This window comes from Saccoglossus kowalevskii, chromosome 22 (assembly GCF_978046115.1).
Source record: "Saccoglossus kowalevskii chromosome 22, keSacKowa6.1, whole genome shotgun sequence".
NCBI lineage: Eukaryota > Metazoa > Hemichordata > Enteropneusta > Harrimaniidae > Saccoglossus > Saccoglossus kowalevskii.
Window position 1 is genome coordinate 19,033,425 of NC_140662.1, and position 27,210 is coordinate 19,060,634.

The following is a 27,210-nucleotide window of genomic DNA, read 5'->3' on the forward strand; positions in this document are numbered from 1 at the left end:
AATGGAATATGTGATAAATAAACAAAGAAAACGGTAACTACTTACCGGGTGAATAAAAGGAAAGATGGCTGCCAGATTTCAGTATGCAAATGATGCTCAAGTGAGGTACATAGATTCGGAGTCATTCGAAATCACTCTTTTCGACAATCAGAATATGTGGGCTACGGTGTTTGTTTTTTGTCGTACACAGCCATAAATACATAAATGTACGATTGTGATGTTAGATAAAAACGACAAGAAAGATGATTTCGAACAGTCATTGATGAGTGCTCAAAATGGCTGTCAGTCATCGGATTTATGCAAAATCAAAGTGTTAATCCTGAGCTGTGTGTTCTAGGTGTGTTTATGTAAGCATTGTGCCAATGATGCAAATTTAATACGTGTTCTAAACTGTTTGCCCGACCACTTAGTGGAGACTGTGGAAATAGAGATGACGGTAAAATACGCATGTACATGTACGCGAATAAATCATTGTAAAAGTTATACGCCAGGTGCAGTCAACGAGTAAATTGGAAAAATGTTTGGTATTTATGTTTGATCAACAGTAATCTAATTTATGAACATTATTAAGGCTTAATTTAATTTGGAGGGGAGAGGTCAATCTGTTCGCAACTCCCCTCCCTCTCAACCAAATCGCACTGTTTTTTCCTCTAACTGCCCTCTCCCCACTCAGTTTTTGTTCCCCGCTACCTTCTCCTCACTCGGTTTTGCTCTCACTGCCCTCTCCCCACTCAGTTTTTGTTCCCGTTGCCTTATCCCCACTAAATTTTGCTACCCACTGCCCTCTCCCCACTCATTTTTTGCCTACCCTTTAGACGCGCAGTTGTATTACTCTCTCCCACCCAGTTCATACTGTTTTAATTCTCCCCTCTAGACAGCTTCTACTACCTTCTCCCTATCATTTCCCAGAGAAGAAGTTAAAGTCTCGATTGGTCACCAGCTGCAATCCTTAAACCCATGTGAATTAAATTTAACGTTTTTTTTATAGCAGGCGAATTTAATGGTGATATAATACCTATATTTTTCATGAAATGACAAAATTCCATGACCCATTTCACCGGCAACACTCTCTTAAGAGAGTTGTACCCATGGCAAGTTCAAATTTTGCACATGTACAATGCATTATGCGAGACAATAAAAAATCGAAAGAAGTCACGTGTGCTTGGGATTGGAATATTCTACTAACCTAATTCGGATCACAGGGGTTCGTCGGCGCTATGGGTGACTCCGATAGCGAGCACGAAGTTTGCGCCATTGGACTACTCTTTGGCCAGTCTAAACATTCCTCCCCTTTGGCGATTTGGTTGTTGACGCCCGCGGAAAATTCTACATTTTGTTCTAATCTAAAAATTGAACTTGCCTGCCCTCTGAATAAAAAGCTTCTCCTACTGGAATTCCCCTTTAAGAAACCCTATTCTTAATGCCTTCTCACTGAAGATGTTTTATTTTGCCTGCCCGCTAAAAATCCCTTGCGAACATATTTTTCACGAACAGCTCTGTTGACTGCACCTGATACGCGGTGATGTTTTATAGAAAACACATCTTGTACAGCTTTTATACATTTAAGAACACACATTTCCTGGAGGCAGGTGCACAAATAAAAAGACACATGCTGTTACAAGGCTCGTGAACCTGCATAATTTCGATAGGGAAAACCGAAATGTTGTTACATTATCGCTGAAAAAGACGAACCAATCGCTACCATGCCCTAAATTCAATCATTGGTATGACGTGCTTGGTATACGCATAGGTAGTCATGATAAACTACACTCTTGTCACTTAGTCATGTAATGTAGTTCCAGACTGTGAGTAGGACCGATCTGTACTACTGCGAACATGATACCATCACGTTATAAAATGGACGTGGCGGACATTGTGGTGCCCTGTACACTATATGTGTGAATCGACTGGTGCGTGAAAGCCGGATTGTCAGCATGAAAAGGATTGGAATCGAGCATATCACTATACCAGTATATCTTTCGGTTATTATTGGCCGTTTTTTTCCAGTCATCCATTTTGCGAAAGCTATGAACGAAATTGTCGTGTTGTTTCTAACTTTTCATTGCGTTATTGAAAGTTTAAAGGGCGGCAGTCGTCGTGCCGCGTCCTGTTCGATATGGGACTCATAGCGACGTATACAACGCGTGTAAAATACATTGTTTATTTACATGAAATTCGAACACGCGCTGCGCGATGACCACCGCGCTTTAAGTATTAAGTTAGAAGTCTAAAGCGGCAATAAAAACGTACTTACAAAACCCTCGAATTTATGCATACAATATTTCGTCGTATTGTGGTTATCACGGAGCTCATATGCATATGTGTTATTAGTTTATGGAATGATGCAGTTCTTCTATCTCGGCAAGAGAGTACACCTGAAACAAATTCTGGCAATATAAATGATTAAGTCTTTAATTTTAAAACTGTATTTTGAATAATCGCAAATAAAGGACATAAAAACAAATATTCAATCACCGTTTGTTTTAAAACGAGGGCACGGGATATACGCTTATGCGCTCGTACATGTAGATTGGTTGTTTCCAAGAAAGGAAGAAATGTACAAGTATTAGTGCATTTACCTAATACTAGATTGTTTCCAAAATTTACCTAAACTTTCTTGAGAATTATAACTATTACTACTCCAAAATAATTTCACCTCTATAGTCCTATGCAGTTATCCAGGACATAACGTAAGTGCGGTGGCCGAGCGGTTAAGGCGTTGGACTTAAGTTCCAATGGACGTTAGTCCTCGTGGGTTCGAATCCCACCCGCACTACAGAATTTTAATCTGCGTTCATATTTTACTGTCTAAACTCTCGCTATCTTGTCACTAAAGTGATACATATTTGTCCGTTTATATTGTTTCGCTTTTAAATTGGTAAACATTACGACTGAGAATGATGCGTTTGATACATTCTGTGTGAATTCTAAGCTACTCACAGGATTGTGCACTGATTGGCTAATCAATCATAACACCTGACAGTTAGACCCTAGTTCTTGACAGCTTCTTCCAAGTGTCAAAATCTGCCTTGTTTATATTCGTCAACTCAACTGTATATTCTTGACGAGTTTGTGAATAAATACGAAACTCTTGAATGTGTACGTACAAATATTTCAGCGTCTTGTGGTTTATCCATCTATACAATGCAGTTATGCTCTCTCGCCCACCTAATACTTTTGTTCGGCACACCGCATATTCAAACTGATCACAGTTGGCCTACATTAAAAATTGCAGTAGGTGCCACCATGGAACTATTCCATGGTGCCACAATGAACTCAGTCGTGCGGTTCCTTTTTACTAAGGAAGCAACCATAATCTCACTTATGTCCAGTCAATAAACAACCTTTGTATGCGCAAAGGATTACGTAATTTATCTTTTGTAACTGTTCAACGCTATCTCGGTGAACGAGTCTCTTCAGTGCTTTGGAGCCTGTTTTACGTTGAATATCGACGATACGCCGCGGCGTGATCACTTTGTAACTTGAACCACACAATCTATAAAATAGAAGTATACCCTTCGCCCAAGTGTAAAATTTTTCTCAAACGACGTTCCAAACTGAAAATATTGGTCAATTTGTTCAGTGAAAAGGTTATTTGCCGTTTCTGCCAAATGAAAACGGACCAATTAGTGAGCTACATTATCGAGTACGCTGCGTTTTCTGGATATCGCATTCGCTTGAATTTCGCAGGAACTGTTCTACCGAAAGTGTCAAACAAACGTGTGAGAGCGTTACATTGTAACAATGGCCGTTGGCGAAAAATAACGTTTTAAACTCAAAGTAAATTAGGTGTAATTCAGTGACTGTGGTCCAACACTTCAAGCTAGTGTCATGAAATTAACGCAACACGCTGGGCAAAAATCTTGTCACCCGATTGGATGGGACACCCTATGGTTAACATTACGATGATTGTTACTCATCTAACTAGTTTCAGTTTCGCGCAGTACTCATTTTTTTAAATAATATTTTTTGTTTGTTTACTTAGCAGTCACGTGACTACCATTGAATTAGATGAAAAAAAATGACCCAGAATTTCAGGAAGTGTGAAACAAGAGCTTTAATAAAATATATAGTTTACTATAGTTCGGTACAATTCTTATATGAAAATATCAAGCCTAATTATAACATCTCTATTAAGTCTACTACATTACGACTGAGAACGATGCGTTTGATACATTCTGAGTAAATTCAAAGCTACTCACAGGATTGTGCACTGATTGGCTAACCAATCATAACACCTGACAATCAGACCAATCAGAGAGTACCTTACTTCTTGACAGCTTCTTCGACGTGTCAAAATCTGCCTTGTATATGTTTTTTAACTCAACTGTATATTCTGGACGGGTTTGCAAATAAATACGAAACTTTGAACTTTTGAAGGTATACGTACAATATTTCGTCGTCTTGTGGTTAATCGTGGAGATGATATGAACACGTTTATTCATCTATACAATGCGGTTATGCTCCCTCGCCCACCAAAATTTTTTGTCCGGCACACCTCAGACGAATTCTGGTAACACTAACCAATAAAAGCTGTGTTTTGGATAATCACAACTAAACGTCATAAATGCAACTAACCAATCACGGTTTGTTTTAGAAAGAGGGTACGAAACATCTCCTTATACAAGTAAATTGATTGGTTCCAAGTATGGAAGGAATGTACGATTATTGGTGCATTTACATGATACATCTAGATAGTTTACAGGATTTACTACAACATTCTGAAGGCAACCATCATTTATTAACAATGACTTACTGTAATAGGTATAATTTTACAGAATTCCACTCAGTTTTGAGAGACAAAAATTAGTGCAATTTAGAATGATTTGAATATGATTAGATTTGGAAGAGCTTCACCAATCACGCCATAATGGATGAAACGAATAACACTACTTGTTACCTAGTGCCCATTGTTCTAAATTGTTCATAATTATCTCATTAAAAATTCGCGCCGTTGACAACTAGTTGTAGTATTATGGTCGAAAGAAAGAAAAGCAGACGACAGACTGGTAATAACTGGTGATTATTTAGTGCCATCTGGACTCCATGGGATTTGTTTGGAATGAGAAATATGCTCAAAGCAGTGCAAGGAAAAAACAATATTCAAGTTGATTTCGAAGAATATCTTACATAATTATTGCTACTGTACTATAAAAAACGCATTCATGTTTGTTTTGAACATATTCTTAAAAACGAAAGGGTTGACATAACACCCCTCACCTAACATCTTATAACATATGTCATTATATGTACTTACTTTATTTGTAAAGTAATTTACATTGCTCCCGCACTATCTAATTCTAATCAGCATGCATTCTTTCTAACCGAAATCTTGCAATCGTGTCACAACAATGATTCTAATATCTCTGCTAATATTTTCTCATTTGTAAATCGGTAAACATTATGACTGACAACGGTGTGTTTGATATATTCTGAGTAAAAGCAAAGCTACTTACAAGATTATGTCTGATTGGCTACCCAGCCGTAACACGTGATATTCAGACCAATCAGAGAGTAGCTTGTCTGCTGACAGCTTCTTTGACGTGTCAAATCCTTCCTTGTAAATGTGCTTCGACTCAACTATATATTCTGGGCGGGTTTGCAAATAAATACGGAACTCTTGAATATTTCTTCGTCTTTTTTCCCTCAAATCCAAAACGAATTCTGGCAACATAAACTGACAAGGCTTGAATTTGAGAACTGTGTTTTGAATAATCGAGGATTAGCAAATAATTATATGTTTTGTTTTCTGTCAATCGTGTCAGAGTGGTAGTACAGATTTTTCTGTCAACATGCTTTCTGCTCACTGAATATACAATTCATTGCTAATAAATCCTGAGCCTGTCATTGCATATTTGAGTATGTTTGTGGCAGAAGAAAAACTATGGCAGACGAGAATTGTTCTCTTTTGTAGAACAGTGAATGTTACGGCCGTGATGTTACGAATGTTCCTAGCATTTCCTCGTCTGGTAACTATCAAGTTGTCATGCATGAACAGCATTTGTAATCTTATTCAAAGGTCCATTTCATTTTTATGATATGCAGATCACCTCATTACAGAGATTACCATGAAAAATGACATGTGCTTGCTTGGCAACAAATCAAATCGCGAAATAATGGCGCACTGAAGCTCGTCTAAACATTGCATGTTCAATAGGTCGTGGTGTATAATCACCAAATTAAACATAATTATAGAAATTATTCAAGTGAAGAATGGTTTTAACTTTGCTGGTCATATTTTCTACAGTATGAGCCCAGATTCTATAGCTATTGTATTCCATATTGTTGAACACTTTGAATGTCGAATGCAGATGAAACTGTTTTACTGAAAATGTGGTCAACATTTTAATTCACGTGTTTGAAAAAAAGTGGAGAGCCTGTAAACCGAAGCATATTGTCGAGCTTGCAGGTGTTGATGTGTAAATACGAATTAATTAAAAATGAAGCAATATAAATGTGTCGATCCATTAGAGTTGAAGACCTTTTTTCGATTTAGTCGTATATTATTGTTGTTTCACATATACCGCGACTGTTTCTTCAGTGATATAGTTTTTTGAATCTGCCCCTGGATTCTTCGTCGAGAGTGATAATAAATCTTGTCGTAAATGTCTTTGAAGATGTCTACTTGTATTCTCGATAATGATTCAAATACCGCAAGACTTCAGTATTCCGCCGGGTATCATTAATTACTGTATACAATGTTTCCCCAGTTTACAGAAGTCAAACATTAATATATTGTTCGATTGTCACATTTATGTTTCCACGTGTACTACATTTTCAGTTGATCCAAATAAACCCAGATGTGGACCACCTTCAAGGGACATTTGATTACAGAAAATGACTAGGAATCTCCAAGTTTGGTTTCAGTAAAATTCTGGGATTTCAAAAAATGTTGAGAACCTTTTTTCTCATAATCATATGTGCGATTCATTGTTATGGTTTCCCAGTGAAGAGCTTTTTGGTTAGTCATCAAGCCCCCCCCCCCGGGGGGGGGGGGGCTACTTGCATAGAAGTTCAATACGGATATGTGCCGCACGACTGGGGTGTCATTTCGCGTTATTTTGTTTAGAAGTGGGTAGCCATTTATCAATGGTTTGGTTTAGAAATGTGTAGCATTTATTTACTTTTTCACATATCTTCATATTGATAGCCAAATACTGGAAAAGCTGAATAAAATGCATTGCCCAGATGCGCTCACTGGTTGCGAAAGTTGTGAGCTGGGTGTTGTTTTTTTTCGCTAAAAATACTTGTGTTTAGAAGTGGGTATATAAACAGAAAAAAACAATGGTTTAGAAGTGAGCATGGTTTTCGAGAGGTGGGCTTCACACCTTTGCCCACTTAATGTGGAAGTAGCCCCCCCCCCCCCCACGGGCTGGAGAGGTGCATCCACCACATCTCTAGCTAAAAACGTGAAAATATAAATGGCGATCTAATAAATTGAGGCGGGGGAGTCGTCACCTACGCATGCGTCAGATGGCCATAGCGTGTCATTGTTTACAAACAAGCGTCTACCCATGAGCCTTTGCGTGTGTAGTTATCGTCGCTTAGGACTCAATTCCCGTGCTTGCGCAGGTGACGACCCTCCCGCTTTAAGTTATTTGTGTCAAAGACATCGATGAATAACAAAGTGAAAGTTAGCGTAGTATATGTTTTATTGTAAAATATATATGAAATAGATATGGTAGATAACATGGCTGAGCTGCTCAACTAATCAGGAGTTAACATGGCTGTCGTCGAAAGTGATTGGTTTGTGTAGACAGGCACGCTAATTATTCATATATCAATTCCTAATTGTATGGCGCCGTCTATAGTCTATAAGTAGAAATTATTCTATCTATGACATGAATTTGTATTTTAACTCATTATATATTGTCCTGTTGCTAATTTGTTGTCCCGAATTGTCCATAATGGTACATTGCTTGTCTAGAACTCGTCACGTAAACATTGTCTGGGTTTTCGAAAACATGCTGTGAAAAATTGCTCAGAATGTTATAGTTTCTTTCCTGAATATAAAAAACACCAACAACCGCTCGAGTAGATTGAAATTGTCGGAAACATGACAAAAAATCGGAAAGTGTTCATAAAAACCTCGGTAAAAAATAAACTAACCTGAACTCGAATTTTGTACATTCTCCAGCCACCCCACTTTTTTGTGGGTTTCCAACAATTCCACTATGATACCGTATAATTTGAATGTGCGCCAATTGGACCAGAATATGCACCGAATCACCACCAAGAGGGGAAAAGTAAATCGTTTGAATCCCGTGCCAAATATACAAATTCACTTTCTACTGAACTTGTACTAAGTACATAATAATTTATTCCTGTCTAAAATAAAATCCTCTTTTTTTTTCTTCATAAGTATGATCATTGTTACGATTTGTTCCTCTTCTCAAAAACATCGCACCGGAACTAAGCGGATACCCATATATAATATCGCTCTAGAACCTCTCAGTCTTCATGACGTGGCGAGTTTAGTCTGGATCCGCATCAATATACCAGGCATGTCGTAATGTTTGCAGTAGTCTGCCGCTGTTTCCACCGTTTTTGGTGACGTAGATTTCTGTGAAGAAAACAACGTGACAATGAGCACAATGTACACGGGCATAATACACCGATCACATGTGGTGTGCGGCACGTCTCATAATATATGTTCGACTCTGCCGGAAGGCCGCTTGCCGCATGCGCAGGTGACGACTTCCCCGCTTTAACCCCGGCCAAGAAAAGAAAAGTAATTGTTCCTTTTGTGTCAATTCTTGTTTATTTTTGAAAAATTACACGTGGCGAACTCATTGTGTCTCTCCTTAAAGTAGGAACTGTAAATACGCGACAAAACAACTAGGGCATTTCATATCATCGACATCTCTAAAACAAGTGCCAGTGTAATAGATACGTACCAAGTATTCATACTGGAGATTCACGCCACTATCTATGAGAAGTTGAGCCATATCGGCATGTCTGCACCGTATTGCTCGCATCAACAGCGACTCTGTGCCCCACTAGAGAAAAGGAATGTACGATTCATAAAATTGACGTTATTACATATCAAATGGTGTACGTCTCAAATTTATATTACCAAGCAGAGATGGGACAGTCGAAAATAAACATGCCCAAAAAGATGGGTATAAAGCGTTTATCAATTGTGTGTATCTAATTGCAAGCGTGTCTCAAGTATCTGACTTTATAGAAGTCGGCAATGTCTGGTTGGAAACAAATTTTTACAGGGTGATCGGAATGGTTAGATATAGTATTCGAGAGCCGGGGCACTAGAACCTGGCGATTGGCGCAGACTTATTTTGAAACAGTGTGGTCGCCATATGTCCATGTACGGCTACTTATACCAGCCATATTGTTTGTCATTCCTTTCTCAAGTATCAAATTTCATTACGTAACGAATAAAAATGGTGTACATTTACTTATATGGCACCTAAATCGAAAAATTTGAAGCGCGTCAGTGTAAATTTCAATGGATGAAGAATTTATAATGGTTTTCACGACGAGAGACTCACCGGGATTTCGTTGACATCAACTCCTTTTTGGATCGTGCTTCTGGCAACATCTGTTTCGCCTTGTTCCACGGCGTTCTTTAGAATCTAAAAAGCAGAAAACGTATCAAAGTTGCATAAGTAATGACATTCCGGAGTTGCCAGCGAAACTCAAATTCGATACAATGCCAGATGATTCGATACATCATTATACCTTGAGTGAGTTTCAATATTATTAATATGGTACATGTAGAAATTCAAAATGTTGTTTTGGTCGCTTACAAAATGAGGAAATAACGACCTACGCGCATGCCCATAGAAATGCTGGTACGTAATAGCAAATTATTTGCGTAGTATATTTTGCGTAACGAATGCGTGCGGAAAAAGTGACGGTTTAAATTTATCTTAATAATAATTCGATATGTATATATACAGCTTCATGATAATAAATGCTTAATATTTAAAATCACAAAATCAATGTGACCAGATTGAAGTTGATCACATGGAAGAACGGCAATATCAAGAATAAATACGCGTTTGAGTTCACACGTGCAGTATACGTTCCGTGGGCCTGAACCTTTTCACCCCCAGACTTTTTCTTCCAAATGTGTCTCCAATTTTTTTAATATTCTTCAATATTTCTAGAAATGAACCGTAGTTTTGGAGCCAACAAACATAATTTTAGTCATTTTTTTAATCAAAAATTTGGCTATTTTTGTCCCAATCTCGTGAAGGAAAACGCAGACTTTAAACATGACTATTTTGTGAATTTGTGATGAAAAGAGGGAACTCGTGGTGAAAATGTTAAATCGAACAAGATGCGGTGCGGCAACTGTGACGCTTTAAGTGTGAATAGTGAACAGCTTTTATAAGCCAATACCTCTAATAGTTCTTTCTTGTGTGCCATCTTGATGACGATGACGACTGTTGCACTGTATTATATGTAGTAATTACCACTGGTTCAGTCTAGTTTAAAAAGTGCCAACACTACCTGAAATGAATAACGAAGTAGAATTGTATGTAACTGGGAGCCAGGTGGTATTAGTAAATAGTAAATCAGTCATAGTAAAACAAACTCGAAAAGACACATGGGTTATGTAGTTGACTTCCATAGCCAATGAAATTGGATTTTCTGAATGAAACGCAAGCGTCTTTAACTGTAAATGTTTTATAAATACTTTTTATAATTTTTCATTAAAAAATACTTACATGTCTTCATGAAATTTACTATACCGTTCACCCGTAAAGTTTGATTATTATTGAAAAAAATAATTATTATTTTCTACTCTCAGAGGAGTAATATAATGGTAAATTGAATGTTCTGAACACCACAACAAATTGGTTAAAGGGCGGTGGTCGTCGCGCTGCGCATCTGCGACATTAGTGTCGATAAACATTGATTTTCAATCCAATCCAATGCGCACTTCTAATGGAAATCATAAGTATGAGGCAAACCTGGGCGCGACTTGCACTAATTACTGCTGGTGACTCCTTCGATACCTTCTAATCACCTAAAAAAGACCTAATTAAAGCTTGGTAACGTCTCAGTTTGTATTCGTTGATCTGCACAACAGTGAAAGTCGCCATCTTTGTTTATATGAGACCCGTATATCTCGCGCATGCGTGGCGCGAGGACTGACGCTCTTTTAATGATATGCATTAGCTACGTATCGTTTTAGCAATGTGATGGAATATCTTAGAGTGGTTTGGTGTCAAATTGCCTAATTTGTGTAAACAAATCGTAGCCATGTGTTTCCTGTAAACTGTGGAGCGATGGAAATTCAAACACGTAAATAAAATGAGCGTATCTGTTTTCTTATTTGCAACATGTGTAGAGGTACACGATACAGTGGGTAGCTACAATAGCATTCACTGCTCCGAACCGGGAACAACGTTGCAAAGTCAAAAATATCTTAAAATATCTAGAACATTTACTCTCTCATTTCAGTTTCAAGTTGCATTTAACCCAATAGACTTGATACTGAATGCAGCAGAAACGAGAGTTTGTCAAACTAACGAATAATTTCATTTTCTTTTGGTTTGCGCCCTCTGTCAACGAGTCGGTAAATGTATACGGGATTACTAGTAATATTATCTTTTTACTAAAAGTAAGACGATACAAATGTTACAATCCATAAGTATGCATACGCAATACCAGTATTTGTTTGGTTTGTATTACACCATGGAAACGAGACAAATGTAATGTTGACAGTTGTGTTATTTACTGTGTGTGGCCTTTTTGAAGCATTAGTATTTTCTTTTTACGTAATGATGCATAGAGCCAGCGACATATGCATTATTAAATAAACATTGCCATCAAATGTTCTAAAACGGTCATTTGTTTTGTTTTTAATTTGAAGAGATCTGTGTAAGATCATATCATCATGGTTCAGGGCGGTAGTCTTCGCGCCACGCATGCGCGAGATATATGGGTCTCATATAAACAAAGATGGCAACTTTGGCTGTTGCGCAGATCAACGAGTACGAACTGAGACGTTACCTAGGCTTTATTTAGGTACTTTTTAGGTGATTGGAAGGTATCGAAGGAGTCACCGGCGGTAATTAGTGCAAGTCGCGCCCAGGTCAAAACCTCATACTTGTGATTTCCATTAGAAGAGCTCATTGAATTGTGGGAAAATTAATGTTTATCAACACAAATGTCGCCCATGCGCAGCGCGACGACTGCCGCCCTTTAAGTTAAGAGGCAAGTCTGTCAAAACCACCTGTTGATGGCAGTAGAAGACGCCTATAAAAGTACAATAACACCGTCCGTACGTAGAAGGGAAATCATACAGGTAGAGACTTAAACACATATTTGATTACATTCTACGAATGATCAAGTTGTCTAGGCAGAACCATAAACCAATTAAAGGGTACAATTCACTAGGTATCATAATCCACCGACAAAGACCTACATGGTCGGCGATAGTTATTGCGCCCTCGCCGACTGTTTCACTCGATGCAAACGGGATATTCATTGACAGAGCTTTCGAGAAAGTGTACATGATTACATGGCTGATATTTCCATGTTCTTTGCGACAATGATGCATGAACTGCACGCATATTACGACAATCGAAAAAGAATTCCCTGAAAATATATATCGCGCTACACGATTGACCCCAAATCAATCAATATTTGCATGTTATAGCTTGTTGCATATGTAAAAAGGTCATTAAATACCGTCATCAAATCGTGTCCTTTCCCGGAGATCATATTAAAATATCAAGACCTATTTTCGTTGTCGGTAATGCGTTGCACTGACGCATAGTTGTTACAAGGGATTACGACCTGTGATCGGCCAGGTACAAAGGCTGATACAAATATTCGAAATCACGAACACCATACTAAACAAACCGCAGCGACAACGTCCTCTGAGACTGTCAACACTGGATTTAGTGTGTTATATCGAATCATAAACGAGACAGTTCAGTAATGAATCTTATTCAACAGAATTCATTTATAATCTACTTCTGTTCAGTTTTCACCTACCTTAACTGACAGCTTTCCAAATTATCAGAATCCCCGAGAATGTGTTCAGTCGCCTTTTAATAATCGTGTAGTGAATGTACTAAGGCAGTATCTATGGTAGTGTTTATTGTTTGAGCAGTCAGGGATCATTGACTTCGCACAGGCGTAGTACAGTAGTACTTACAGGCATTCTCCGTCGCAGATACTATGGGTCTTTTATCACTAAGCTAGGTAGTCGCCAGGGAACGTTCCACCAATTGCAGCTCTCTGTGGCTCCCTAGGTCAAGAAGACTCTGCAAAAGAGAGTGACTTACAGGGTCATTAAAAATCTCATTTCGTATGCAAATTAGTTGTATCGCTAAGCATCATGGGAACACGCCTGGCGAAATTAATGTGCCCGGCCGCTGAACAAGGCTTGTCGGCGACATCGACTACTACAGACCGAAATTCTGCTCAATATTGCGCTGTTTGTGGAATATAAACGCAAACACCTGTAACGGCGTTGCATTGTATGTAAGAAAAGTTGAGTTTAGTTAAATTACTTTCCCACAATTGTAAATCTCAAATAACTGAAACAGATTTGAAAATAATTAAACACATACAGCAGCTAAATTATAAAATATTTAAAAAAAAACACATTTAGCCTGGAAGACCTTCACACTTCATTCAAATCTGAAGAATGTGCTTTCATTGACTTAAAACGACATTTAATAACTTCCAATACCCATGATTCATTGCGGGTTTTATTCAACCATTGGCAGATTCACTGCAATGTCTAGTTAATTTTCAACTATCAATCAAAATTTATAAAACATAAATATTTTATATTAAATAAAAACATTCATGTCTTCAAGAACTTATTGTAAGAGTGATATATATATATATACTAGTATGTAAGTAAATATATGTTTTTGCAGTTTTTTTCTAGAAAACAAATTTAAGAAGGAGCACACCTTTTCTATCATTGGTAACACTATATTTGTTATAACTGATCATAATCTACTGACTGTTCCAGGTTTGGTAAGAGGGCGCAAGTCTGGGGTGTGAATGCGCTGAATCCCTGTTTGCAAGAACCCTTGGGTTTGTGCAATAAATGCACTTGTTCTTAAATCCCATTTTTCAAGGACAGATAAAGTCTATCACATCTACCTGTAAATAAAGGGAAGTCTGCTCTACCATTGTTTGCATGTGCAGATGAGTTCTTTTATTATTATTGAAGGCAAGATTGAGAAATAATATTTAAACATTATTTGGGGCCATCTTTTTTGGAACAGTTGATGTGGTATAGTGAGGTGCATGTCTGCTTACAGTGGATAGGAATCATGGTAATCAGTTTGAATTCTTAATTGAATTTAACATATTTGTAACATGCCTTTAATTTATATTTATATATCAAGGTAACAACAATTAAAAAAAAATAATGTCCAAACCTACAGTGTACATTAATTTGTTAGCAGATTGCGTTAATTAATGCCAAATCGTTCAGTATATGGAATACTTGTATAGCCTCCTCCACTTCTCCATCACAGACTACAAGGAGTAAAATAATATTATCATATACTGTACAATACTTTATTTTGGCTGGAAATAATTTTCGCTGAAAAAGCCTTTTTGGGTGTTTTGTACGGAATTTATTTTCGCTGATTTTTGATGAGTTGCATGTGAAATATATGGAAAAAAGTATATTCACTGGATTTTATTTTCACTGAAGCATTCCTTCAGCGACAATAAATTCCAAGCGAAAATAAAGTATTCCACAGTACCAGGTACTTTGTAACTTCATGGGAAGTGTGCCATACATTAGGGCAATAATTTCACGTATAACGCCCGGCCGAGCGGCCGGCTTTCATCAATCAAAACAAAATGCGTCATTCTAAATTACATTGTGTGTTTGAGGTCATATCGTGGTGAAATTGTAATTACATCTACAGGATACCTTATATGGTATAAAAGCTTTAAGGACTGGATACTGCTTTTGCTGCCCTTGGTCGTATGGCTTACACGCACTCGCAAGCTTGGACGCTTCTGCCGCACGGTCTCTGGCTGCAAAAGCCGTATCAAGTTCATTAGGAATAATACCAGTATCCAAAGTTATTGTTTCAACCATTTATTAGCTACTCATAATGCAACACTGCAAGTAGTACATTTGATCCTACTTTGCATTATAAATTTGTATCACGATAGGCCTTTTAATCATTTTGCTCAATTATATCTCACTGAATTACTGGCCTTAGTAACTGTCGTTACTATGATCCTGTGAGTTTTCTCTGTTTCACAGAACTAAAGTAAATCATTATTAATTATATTATTTGTTTTAATTACCGTACCAACAATTTTTCACGTTAAAAATTTAAACAACCGTAACTGACCCATCTGAATGTGTTTGTTTGACAATAATTTATGTACCTTGTGTGTAACAGATATAAAAATGGAAATATGAAAACTTGATATTAATCTAGTTCCAGAGACAAAATACTAGTCTATTTTTTATTTTGATAACTTGAAGTCATATTAATACAGCATTTGCAGATCATAAAAGGGGTATTCAGCTTGTGTCAATGGTGTGCCAACTGTACCAACATATAATTGTGTTTAACCAGTATACCCTGATTGGCTGCATACATGTATATGATGCATTGGTACAGTGCAATGTGACGCATACAATTGAATGAACACAATGACAACTATGCAATTACATAGTGACCAAGGATTTATATGATGAGGGTATGTAATGAATGAAATGAAGATCTTGCGGTAATTTCGTCACACAAATCATTGGATGATCACAAAACCACATGACAGACACACATGCATTTCTTGCTAATGCTAATAAGCAAGTCTGTGAAAAAAATGGTTAGTGCTTGTCTCGGACCATTTTGCTAGTAACTCCCTGTTCCTAGAGTGTATTACGTGCATTTTGCTAGTAACTCCCTGTTCCTAGAGTGTATTACGTGCATTTTGCTAGTAACTCCCTGTTCCTAGAGTGTATTACGTGCATTTTGCTAGTAACTCCCTGTTCCTAGAGTGTATTACGTGCATTTTGCTAGTAACTCCCTGTTCCTAGAGTGTATTACGTGCATTTTGCTAGTGACTCCCTGTTCCTAGAGTGTATTACGTGCATTTTGCTAGTAACTCCCTGTTCCTAGAGTGTATTACGTGCATTTTGCTAGTGACTCCCTGTTCCTAGAGTGTATTACGTACATTTTGCTAGTTTGAATACATGAAGATCTAACTCAATACAGTTCATGTAATTCAAACTTTCTTAAGTGTCCACTGTGCTCTGCAACGCTAGTTATAGAAATAAATTTGATTCATGGGAAATGTTCATCACACATACAAAGATATCTAAATTGCATATAACCCTTTAATATTTTATATATCCTTTGGTATAAGTAATTGACATTTTAGTTGTTAATCATTGCTTACAATTATTTAGTTTTGTAAATTTGAACATACAATGAGATAGGTAGCCAAAACGATCATCAGCATATCATTCGCATATCAGTCCCAAGACACTAATAAAGCTCTATGAATGCTCTCACAGTGCAACTTTAAAATCACAAAGCTTTAGTTTTGATATTTACAAATAATATTTCCAAAGTTATTAAAAATAGATATGTCATCAATCCAAGGCACCAGTGAATAATCACAATTTTGTAGTCATCTTCAACCAGACAGTTTTTCAGCTGTCACCTCATAACATACAGATATCTGTTTATAGTGCGTTAACAAAACCATGGGATATAAAGAATGATTTATAAATATCCCAACCATTATTTAAAAGCCTTGTTTGTACATCTTTTATGGTTTAATCTTTTCATCACCCGACTTTCTCACCCAAATTTTTTTGGCACTTTTTTCTTATATTCTTCAATATTTCTGAAATTTGTTTGAGGGTGGCTTAATTTCACAAAAAATTTCACTTTGACCATTATATGATTCTGTAATTCTGGGGTTGACCATCTGAAACTGAGTGAGGAGAGCTAGTAGAGTTTTGTATGTTTACTGTTTTGTTTTGCTTTCCTCTACCAAATGTGTGGTTGTTTTTTGTAAACACATATTTTTTAAAAAAACTGCTCTGTCGATTTTTTTTAAAAATCACACCTTCTCCAGTTTTTAATAGTCAAGCCTTTAGTTTGTTGACAAAAAAAACAATTATCATTTTTAATAATTTAATGCTTTCCCATAATCTCCCAGCTATTATCATAACATTTAAAAAGAAAGGGAATACAAATTGCAAATAACTCAATTTGCATATGCATTGCATTGTGGGTGATTATGCAAATCACCTCCTTATATGGAACAAATCAGAGTTCATCCTTCTTTCTTTTGTTGATGAATTTCTTCCACCATTTCAAAAGCTGTTCAACATTGTTCCAGTCGACTACCCGCCACCAATTTGTCACATAACTCGTCCTAAGATGTTGGTGTTTGAGATAGTAGGCGTGCTCCCAAACGTCAATGACTAAGAGCGGATAATAACCGTCGCTTAACGGACAGTCTTGATTGTTAGTGGTCGTTATCTCCAGTTCTTCTGTGTTATTTGGGTGCATTTTAAATGTAAGCCATGCATAGCCTGAAAAGAAACAGGTACATGTATTTATGTTTATAAATAAATAATAATGATGTAAACTTCAGATTTATGATTTTTGTTTTTTATTTTTTTAAATATATTTGTGTCAGGCAAATTGTAAGTGCAAGTGCTGACACATAGTGCATTTTTGCCACAGAAGTCATATTCATGTTTGGAACTACATGACAGGGCTGTGCGACCATCTCCCTATCAAATGGCAATTTTAATGTGCTATCCTAGCGTCACCCAGGCTCGGTCGAGCCCAAAGTCGCATTCGTTAGTGAATGAATGTCGGCCAGTGGAATAAGCCTTCCAATTGAGTCTGTGACACACTCACCCAGGGTGGGGGTCGACCCTTTTTTGGTGTTCAGCCTAAGGTAGGATTTGAACTTGGGTCTAACAAACATGAGTCTGATGCGACAACCGCTATACTACCAGTGACGAGCTATGATTAATGAAAACAAAACCTGACGATATGTGTGGCTGTGAACATGGGAAGGATCAAAATATTTCGCAAACGATCGTTTACAACAATAGACATACTGTAAAAGGGTTTATATACCCGGTTTTAATTTTTCTTATTTCACTGACTGGAAAATGCGCTAAATTAAAACCTAGTGAATATGTAAAATTGAGCATAGAACACATTATCTAAATGATAAAACCATGAATTTAAAACTCACTGAATATGCCCGAAATGGTAAATCCGTGAAATTTAAACCCAGTGAAAATTAGTCATTTTACAGTACTCACATAAATAACTTTTCTGATGTTCTAAGAGCATTGCTTAACATTCAGTCATGGTTTGATACAAAAAAATTTTAACTTTGAGTTTGTATCCCCCTGCATTATTAATTATTGTTTAGACCACTTAATCAATTCCGTATTCTTGACCTTTCACCTGATAGGTCAAGAATGCCATTAACCAATCAGAACATCATGTGGTACTCCCGACAGTTTTCAATATTTGCGATCACACAACACATTGTGGAAGTAAAAAACATTATTATTGAAGTTGCAGTGTTTTTCGTTGACATTTATTGCACAACACAACATTTTTAAAGAGGTGAATATCACTTTTTAAAAGATAAAACGAGTACTGAAATAGTTATGACAGCTGTCATGCTGTTAATAAATGGATGAAATGTATTTTACTCATTCGCACAATAAATTTGCAAGCCTTTTTTACAGTGATAAAACTAATCATATTCATAATCTGTTTTTATTTTTTTGTGGCCATAAAACATTGCAAGTCATAGTGTTTTGACAGAAATTTTGCTTTTTTGACAACAAATTACTGTACAATCATTTATTTTCACTGACATGTAATTTCACTATTTTAATGTTTTGAGCATATTCACTGTGTTTTAATTTTACGAATTTGTCAAGGAAACAATGATTTCTTTTGTTATTTTACATTTTCACATAGATTTAATTGAGCGGATTTCACTTATCAGTGAAAATAGCGGAATTAAAACCCAGTGAATAATTACGATAATGCATTTACACAGTACACACCATGTATGACATCTAATGTTTTTGTAATCATTGATTTTTACTCTATAAATTTGACTAGCTCAAAAGTACCGGTACAACATAAAATTGTATTCTAAAAACCATTTTTCAAAACTGATTATTTAAAAGGGGATACAATTATTATAATACTCAAAATTGAAAGGGCCAACCAAGTTTTGCCATTGACTATGAAATCTTTATTACTTGAAAGCGTCATTTGAGCCATTTTAACAAAAGTTATTGTGACTTCATGTTGAAAATATCAACTACTAGAGAATGTCATGACTAAATTAAAGTGTTTTACAATAGGTTTTATTTGGATATCCCGATTAAATATTAATGGTTGCAGCAGTTGTGGCCATGTTATTGGGGCTGGGTAGTGATTTTACCGCTGTGTCATTGAAGCAGTGTGCATTTGATTGCATTTAAATTTTATGTAAATAAACAAAGTATTCGATCCTGATGCGAATACATTGCTAGGTATAGTATGGGACCCACATTGTACAACCTCTACCCTTTAATTCCACACTTATCCTGCCAGCCCCATGACTTGACCAGATAAGGTTATAATTTAACAATAAGGATTAAAACTAATCTGCCTAAAACTATATATGTTGAGTTATTCCATCAATGACTTGATTCAATAATAAAGATCTTGCACCAGGTAAACTTTGTTTTAAACTATTGTGGAATACTTTATTTTCACTTGTAATTCATTTTTGCTATTTTCGCTGAAGGAATGATTCAGTGAAAATAAAATCCAGCGAATATACATTTTTCCTATATTTTACATTCAATTTGTCAAAAATCAGTGAAAATAAATTCCATACAAAACACCAAAAAAGTCTATTCAGTGAAAATGAATTCCAGCTACTCTTTTACAGTACTCATTCTCCCCAAACCCTATTACAAAAAGATTTACCCCATAGAAGTTGAACAGAATGGTTTTACCTGAACCAAACACAACATGTGCTTTGGTTGAGAACATTCGCTTGAATTCAGTAAAGCTTTCAAAGTGTTTCTTGATCAGACCCAACAGCTTTCCTTTGGGTTCTCTTGTTACATTCTTAGGGTTAGGACTCATGCCAGACCAGTAGAAATTGTGATTAAGGTAGCTAATAAAAAGAAATATTTGTTAATACAAACTCATGCTACCTGACTCTTGCTCCGCTGGTTCTGCAATAAACATGCTACAAAAGCCTGAATTCGTTGTTTTTGATTTTTCCCCATTTATAGATCGACGTAAATTCATTGCAACATCCTAAAAAAATGGACGTTACACTTTCATTGCTGTGGCAACTATATTAGTAGATGTATCATATGGGGAAAACTTGTTGTTCAGAAAATTTAAATATTCATTTTGGCGAAATCTTCATAAGTCATAAGTCAAGGCTTAGATGCTGCAGTCTTTTCAAATGTTAAACAAATAAAATAGAAATATTAACAAATTCAAATGTTGAAGAAAATTAATTTAATACATTGCAATAACACAAATACCAATAAATTGATTACAGTGCTAATAATTGTTTTGGTGCCCCTAAATAAATAAACTTTTTCTTTTTTTTATTATTATTCTTTTCAATTTTAGCGCTTCCATCTTGTTACTTCCTCAGTTGTTCATCTTTATCGTAATTTACTATTTCTGAGTCAATATCCAAATAAGGATACAATTATGCAATAAAGATTATTATTATTATTCAAAGTAGCTAGGTTCAATGCAAACAGTTTTGAATTTATTTTATTTGTGAATTGCATATAGTTCATTGTCATTTGCTTTGCACATGTAGGTAGTCTCACTAATTATAAATATTGGCAAAATTAAATACAGTAAACTGTCACAATTTGATTCAATAGCATTCATAGGGACAACATTTTGTGCAAGTTGCTGTGATTACTGTGTCTTTATGACGCCTGTGTAATTTTCACTGCTACAACATTTCATAATTGTTGTTTTAACTCATGAAATGCGGTAACTGTCATATCCTCGGTGGCGGAGCTACGTCACAAGACGTTCCACGTTGCTAAGACGTGCACTACTGTACCATGCATTTCTATGGGCTTTGCGTGAGCTGCTGTGGAAAGCTGGTCGAAGAGCCGGTGAAAATAGCAAAATTCGAGAAAACAGTACAAACTCAACTTCGAAGTAATTTTGAACAACCAAATTTATATATGTTACACACACAGAGGTAATCCTGTTACACTGTTCAGGGGAGTCTCAACAACTATCTCAAAATACCATTTTCTGAGAGTTTTCGGCCTTTGTTTTCACCGTGATGGTTGCCAGGCAGTGAAAGTGCTCGGATGTCCGCTCAAGAATACCGTAGAACTGTTCTTACAAACTGTCAGAAATGTACTTATAAATAATATAACTGTGTTTTTTTGTAGTCAAACATTTATTATCACCACAAGTAGACAATATTTGAACATTCAGATTTCACCATGATTAAATTATTCAAAGAGTGACAAATATGACATCTGCGAACACACCTGCAAAAACAAAGTGTTGCGCAGACCAAATTACGTGTATAAAAACGTCCCACGGCTTCTATATCGGTAAATTATGATCTGTTGCATGACTCTTAACCGAGATGAGTCAGTCCATTTGACCAAGATCAAAAAATCACACAGGTACTAAATTGTAACAATTCAGAATTGCTAGTAGAGCATTTATATTATGGGTTCTGGAAAAATCAATATGGTTATCTTGCGCATACTTGCACACTGCCCTTTAATGGAATTTGTGAGGGCAAAATTTTGTGAAATCTGTGAGATTTCCTTTGCTACAAATTTTTGTGATTTTATACAGCTGTGAAAATTTATTACTAGTTTACAGTAATTCCCAGCCACATCACCTAATTAGGAATTCACATCACCTTATTAGGAATCAATATCACCTTATTAGGAATCCACATCACCTTATTTGGAGTACACATACCCTAATTAGGAAATCACATGATCTAATTAGGAACCCACATCACCTTATTAGGAATCCACCTCACCTTATTAAGGAAGGAAATTATAAGTATAACTGAGGTCATTCATTTTGAATATTCATTACACATATATGGTATGTAGCTAAAAGGGTTTGTGTTGAACTCACAGAAACACTACGGATTGTGATGAATATTAAGAATTGATCTTTGCAAATGTTCCAGATGTGACATCTACCCACTCTGTGTAATATTTCTCAGTAATGCTTTTGCATGTGAAAAAGTGTCCCAATATAATATCCAAGTTTAGTATCTAAATTGTGTATCTGAAAGTGCCCAAATGTGGCTAAATATGTATGCTAATATAAGCTTTTATCTGCTTTGAGGCAGATGTGTAAATATCTATATTTTACATTTAGTCACATTTTTGGCTTTTTTTCTCCATTTTTTTTAACCTACACTCTTCGTTTTCATGTAACACTTGTAAAAACTCTTTAAAATTGTCTAAGAAATAAATCAAGCAAACTGAGCATTCGATACAATGAGTATACATTTAAACAATAATTGCCAGGGGATTATTATTCAATAGAAAGGTATTAAAGAGAACTTGCATGTAAGATAGGATTTAGATTTAAACAAATTTTGGGAATATTTTTGGTATGTTAAAGCATTTTAGAAAATACATTGTAAATCCCAACTAAGAACAATAATCAATTTTGCAAAAATCACAAAATTTACATGCTTTGTTTTTCATGAAAATTATTTTTTTTAAATTCTGACAGAAAAAAACAAAACAAAAAAACATGAAATTCTTGACTACAGTCAGTGTAGTATAAGAATTGTGAAAGAAATACTCACCCGCCTGCAAACTGTTTTATTGCACCATGGTATGGTTCTTTTATTTCATCCACATTCATTAAAATTTCAATTAAAGATCTCATACCTAAAGTAGGAGACTAAAAACATAAGAATATTATTAATATACTTATTATAAGCAACACTATATACTGTAGAATACTTTATTTTAGCTGGAATTAATCATTTTCGCTGAAAAGACATTTTGGGTATTTTGTATGGAATTTATTTTCACTGATTTTGACAAGTTGAATGGAAAAAAGGTATATTCGCTGGATTTTATTTTCACTGAATAATTCTTTCAGCAAAAATAGCAAAAATTAATTTCAAGTGAAAATAAAGTATTCTACAGTATTTAATAATAATAAAGATAGTATGATGTAATCTTATCAACCAAGATATAGCAAAGTAAACAAGCAAACAAACAAACAAAGAAACAAACAGTTGTACTATGAGACCCCTTCTAAAAATATAAAATTTCTGGTGATTGTGATTGTGTTGGCAAATCATAGATAAGGATAAAAAAAAAGATTATCGTCTGATTTTTTTCATTGAGCATTTATTTTTACAATATTTTGGCCAGTAGTCAGTTAAACTCATTTTTTATTAATATTTTACTGTAAAATACTTTATTTTTGCTTGGAATTAATTTTCGCTATTTTCACTGAAAGGATGATTAAGGGAAAAAAAATCCAGCAAATATACCTTTTTTTCTATATTTCACATTCAACTCATCAAAAATCAGCGAAAATAAATTCCATACAAATCACACAAAATTCTGTTTCAGCGAAAATAAATTCCAGTTAAAATATAGTATTTTACAGCATTTCAATAAAGTGCGCCCTCTGTGGCAAAAAATGTCTTCAAATGTAATAAATTGAGATAACTAATACAGGAACTGCAATATCTGAGTAAAATTAAAATAAACACAGTTATCAAAATTATTAAAGGTAGGCATAAATTGTTATTCATTCCTACAAAAAAAATTGTGACATCACATATTACATTTTTTTTAGGGAAAATGTTGAATTATTGTATAGTATAAATTTTCAAAGTCATACATGATTGGGGGATGGGGGAATCAGGTTAACACGCTAGCAGGGAGGTGCCACATATGGGATATGTTTTATAACCACAGTTAGCTTGCTACTAGATTTAATGGTCTCTAGGTAATATTATAGGTTATTTCGAAGATACGAAAATTATGCACACAGACAGTACAGCAGGAGTATCGGCCGACTTGCAGCTGAGGTTGATGCGCCGCATATTGTCTGAGTGCATACTTTTCGGTATCCTCATAATAACCTTATTATTATACATCTTTTCTTTCCAAAGATACATCATGGGAATGCCCATAATACAAAACGTTTAGAACATATTGAGCGAACTTCTTTGTATGGAGGCAAGTCATACCCTGGGGTATGCCATATTGTTATTTATTAATATTTATCATTATTACGCGCGTAATCATTCCATATTTGGAATTTGCATTTTCTAATATGGTAGGATGAGAATGAGCCAGTGCAATACAGCAAAATAATGGCATGCTGTAACTTATGACATTACAACGACAGATGTATAATAATAGAGTAGAACAGTATCAATTATAGAACATGTCTTTGAAGTATTTTAAAATAAAAATTAATGACTTGTCCAGAATGGAAAGCTTTGTGAAAATAATGGGAAATAATATGGCTTTGTCATATTATTTAAAAAATACAATTTTCTAAAAGATAAATATGTAACTGTGGTCTGGGAGAACCTTGCTGCTGTTTAATCAATTTTTCAGAGATTTTCTAATTTGTATTTCTTTCTATGTTGAATTTTAGTGTATTTTAATTTTAGTGTTTTAGTGTGTCTTATTTTATTTGTCTTTTGTAATCATTTTTTTACCTTACTAAACCCACAAATGGTTAAGCTGTGTAATAAAGTTATTAATATTATTAATTGCTAGCAAGATGTGTCATATTTTTAAAGTGTAATATCTGATTCAGAGTGATTTTAAATTTGCGAAAAAAACACAAATATTTTCATTAATATTTTATGAGAAATATCAAAAGTGGAAAAGCATCACATACAATTGGTTTAGTGAAAAAGTTATTATCAATTTTCAAAGTGATGCATGATATTTCGTTTTTTCACTGAAACTCTCTAAATATGTTATATTTATCATAAAAAAATGATGAAGTTCAATTGGATAATTTTGTTTTGCAATAAAACAAGGACACATGAAATTCCCAAAAACAAGGTTGAATATTTTGGTTTATCTGAGATCTGAGATTTCAGATGGCATGATAATGATATTATATCCAGTATTACGAAAAATAGACCTTGCCAGATGATATATACGTGGCATTTTCCAGATGTCACTATAGATAAAAACAACAGTTGCTGTGACAACTGGTGAGAGATTAAAACATATAAAAAAAAAACATTTCATTTTAAACTCGTGTTGTTGCCCATTGCAAAATCCACAGCACCTGTTGACAAATCACTAATCCCTTCTTTGTGATTCATCAGAGAATTGTGATGCGACAAGGAATCATTATATTTTGATAAAAGCTATTCACCAGCTGACACTGAATTTACATGTATGGGAATGAAACGCAATAATGGTGAGACAATATCCTCAATCCGGCTCAAAAACGAGAATATATTAGGAAAAAAGATTTTTGAACAGAATCATTTGAAACTGAAACTAATACATCACTCTAAAATCATTTGAATTACTGTAAAATACTTTATTTTTGCTTGGAATTAATTTTCGCTATTTTTGCTGAAGGAATGATTCAGTGAAAATAAAATCCAGCTAATATACTTTTTTTCCTATATTTTACATTCAACTTGTCAATAATCAGTGAAAATAAAATCCACACAAAACACCCAAAAAGTCTTTTCAGGTAAAAATTAATTCCAGCTAAAATAAAGTTTTTCACAGTAGAAAGTGATCACATCATAATTGGTTTTAAATTAGGGGTAACCCATTTGAAATCTGGTCGGGATGGAAGATTTAAAAAAAAAAAAAAGATTTTGAAAAAAAAAATATGGGCTGAAATCAGAAAAAAAATCCACAGGCTCAATAGTAAAATTAGATGAAAATAATTGCTCTCTCAACAGAAGTTTTAAAAGCAATCTCTTATTTGGAAAAAAAATAATGTTCAAACATGCTGCCATAAAAAAATCTAATTTCCTCCCCGGAAATCATATGGGTCACCCCTTACGGTGAGGGAGGGGAAGATGTATAAGAAACGCACTTGTGCGGGGGAAAAAATATGGGAAAGCTGTCAAGTGCAGAAAACCTCAAATATTTTTTATCTACCTGCGCTCGCCACATTCCTATAGCAGAGTTCAGATTATTAGTGTACTCATAGTGATGTTCCTCGTAGTGGATAGCGACTGTCTCCTCATCTATGAACGGCTCCAATTGATCGTAATCGTACGGGAGGTCCGGCAATTCGTACTGGGACACATATTTGTCCATTCCCTCGTATGGCGGTGGCGTTTTACATTCGGCAACCCATAACACACTTATGAATAGGAAAATAAGCGATTTCATTGTGAAAACAATTTGCGATCCCATCACACTTTCCAATCGCGTCCAGTCGATCCAAGTCGTCTGATCGCTCTGAATGAAATTGCATGCTTATTACGTGGGCCAGTTTTGACCTAGGTCAACTCCAGCAATGGCCAATCAGAATCGTTTAAGGAGAATGTCGCACAGCCAGTCGGGAGAATGTTTGGTTGTGTATAGTAGATACACTGTCGCTACGATAATACGATCGCGCACGTAATGGTATTATAAATACGTTCTTTCGGCTTGTGTGATCTAACTGACAGCTGTGTTGGCGACTGTCTGGGATTGTGTTACTGGTCATGCCTAACAATGAGTAACTGATCGACGAGGGACGATTTTTCGTTACGGTTTCGATTTGACAGATTCGAAACCGGGGTCGACACTTTCACATATATTTTTTCTCGCGGCTGCGGCGCGATATCTCCAAATTTTGACAGTTACCCCACCATTATTTTGTCCTTGTTGACGTTTCTTTTTGTGTTCTCCCTTGTCAAGTCACACGGAGAGAACTTTCGCTTTTATGTTTTAATCGACGTCTTTGCCTTGAGTGGTTGCAAGTTACACAAACATGGAGGACGTGTACAAACGTCTTTTACGCGGAAGTATCGACAACGTGCCACAACAAGAGTCGAACATCGTCAGAATTTTCATTAGTTCCACGTTCACAGGTATTGTATATGTATAACTACTTGAAGTCCCAACGTTGTGGTACATTATTAACACGAATGCGTTAAATCTTGGAGACATTAGGTGTCTTGAAAGGGGTATTCTCATTGTATACGGGTATGCGCCCTTTTCACCACCCCACA

At 35.6% G+C, this 27,210-nt stretch overlaps 2 protein-coding genes and 1 non-coding gene across 4 annotated transcripts; 1 reads left to right on the forward strand and 2 right to left on the reverse strand.

The window, feature by feature from the left end:
- Positions 1 to 2,693: 2,693 nt before the first annotated feature.
- Positions 2,694 to 2,776, forward strand: TRNAL-UAA (transfer RNA leucine (anticodon UAA)). The gene has a single exon. It is a non-coding gene; the product is annotated as a tRNA-Leu (tRNA).
- Positions 2,777 to 7,634: 4,858 nt separating this feature from the next.
- Positions 7,635 to 13,098, reverse strand: LOC100376119 (uncharacterized). 2 transcript variants are annotated; one of them, XM_078010394.2, is made up of 5 exons: positions 12,976 to 13,098; positions 10,366 to 10,472; positions 9,510 to 9,593; positions 8,898 to 8,999; positions 7,635 to 8,563 (listed from the first exon to the last, which is right to left on the reverse strand). In XM_078010394.2, the coding sequence occupies exons 2-5, from the start codon at positions 10,390 to 10,392 to the stop codon at positions 8,459 to 8,461; spliced, it is 318 nt and encodes a 105-aa protein (XP_077866520.1). In that variant the 5' UTR covers positions 10,393 to 10,472; positions 12,976 to 13,098; the 3' UTR covers positions 7,635 to 8,458. The 2 variants fall into 2 exon arrangements, with proteins under 2 accessions (XP_077866520.1, XP_077866519.1); XM_078010393.2 differs by having other exon boundaries at positions 12,972 to 13,096.
- Positions 13,099 to 17,059: 3,961 nt separating this feature from the next.
- LOC102809808 (uncharacterized) lies at positions 17,060 to 26,438 on the reverse strand. The gene is made up of 4 exons (XM_085496093.1): positions 26,147 to 26,438; positions 22,831 to 22,928; positions 19,994 to 20,157; positions 17,060 to 17,530 (listed from the first exon to the last, which is right to left on the reverse strand). The coding sequence occupies exons 1-4, from the start codon at positions 26,405 to 26,407 to the stop codon at positions 17,262 to 17,264; spliced, it is 792 nt and encodes a 263-aa protein (XP_085352219.1). The 5' UTR covers positions 26,408 to 26,438; the 3' UTR covers positions 17,060 to 17,261.
- Positions 26,439 to 27,210: the final 772 nt, after the last annotated feature.

Coding starts and splice junctions, on each gene's coding strand:
- LOC100376119 (XM_078010394.2), bottom strand. CDS start 10,392: ATGGCACACAAGAAAGAACTATTAGAG. Junction 9,594..10,365: donor ACAAGAAAGAACTATTAGAG/GTATTGGCTTAT, acceptor TCTGCTTTTTAG/ATTCTAAAGAACGCCGTGGA. Junction 9,000..9,509: donor TTGATGTCAACGAAATCCCG/GTGAGTCTCTCG, acceptor CCTTTTCTCTAG/TGGGGCACAGAGTCGCTGTT.
- LOC102809808 (XM_085496093.1), bottom strand. CDS start 26,407: ATGGGATCGCAAATTGTTTTCACAATGAAATCGCTTATTTTCCTATTC. Junction 20,158..22,830: donor ATAAAACAGTTTGCAGGCGG/GTGAGTATTTCT, acceptor TCTTTTTATTAG/CTACCTTAATCACAATTTCT. Junction 17,531..19,993: donor ACATGTTGTGTTTGGTTCAG/GTAAAACCATTC, acceptor GTTTCTTTTCAG/GCTATGCATGGCTTACATTT.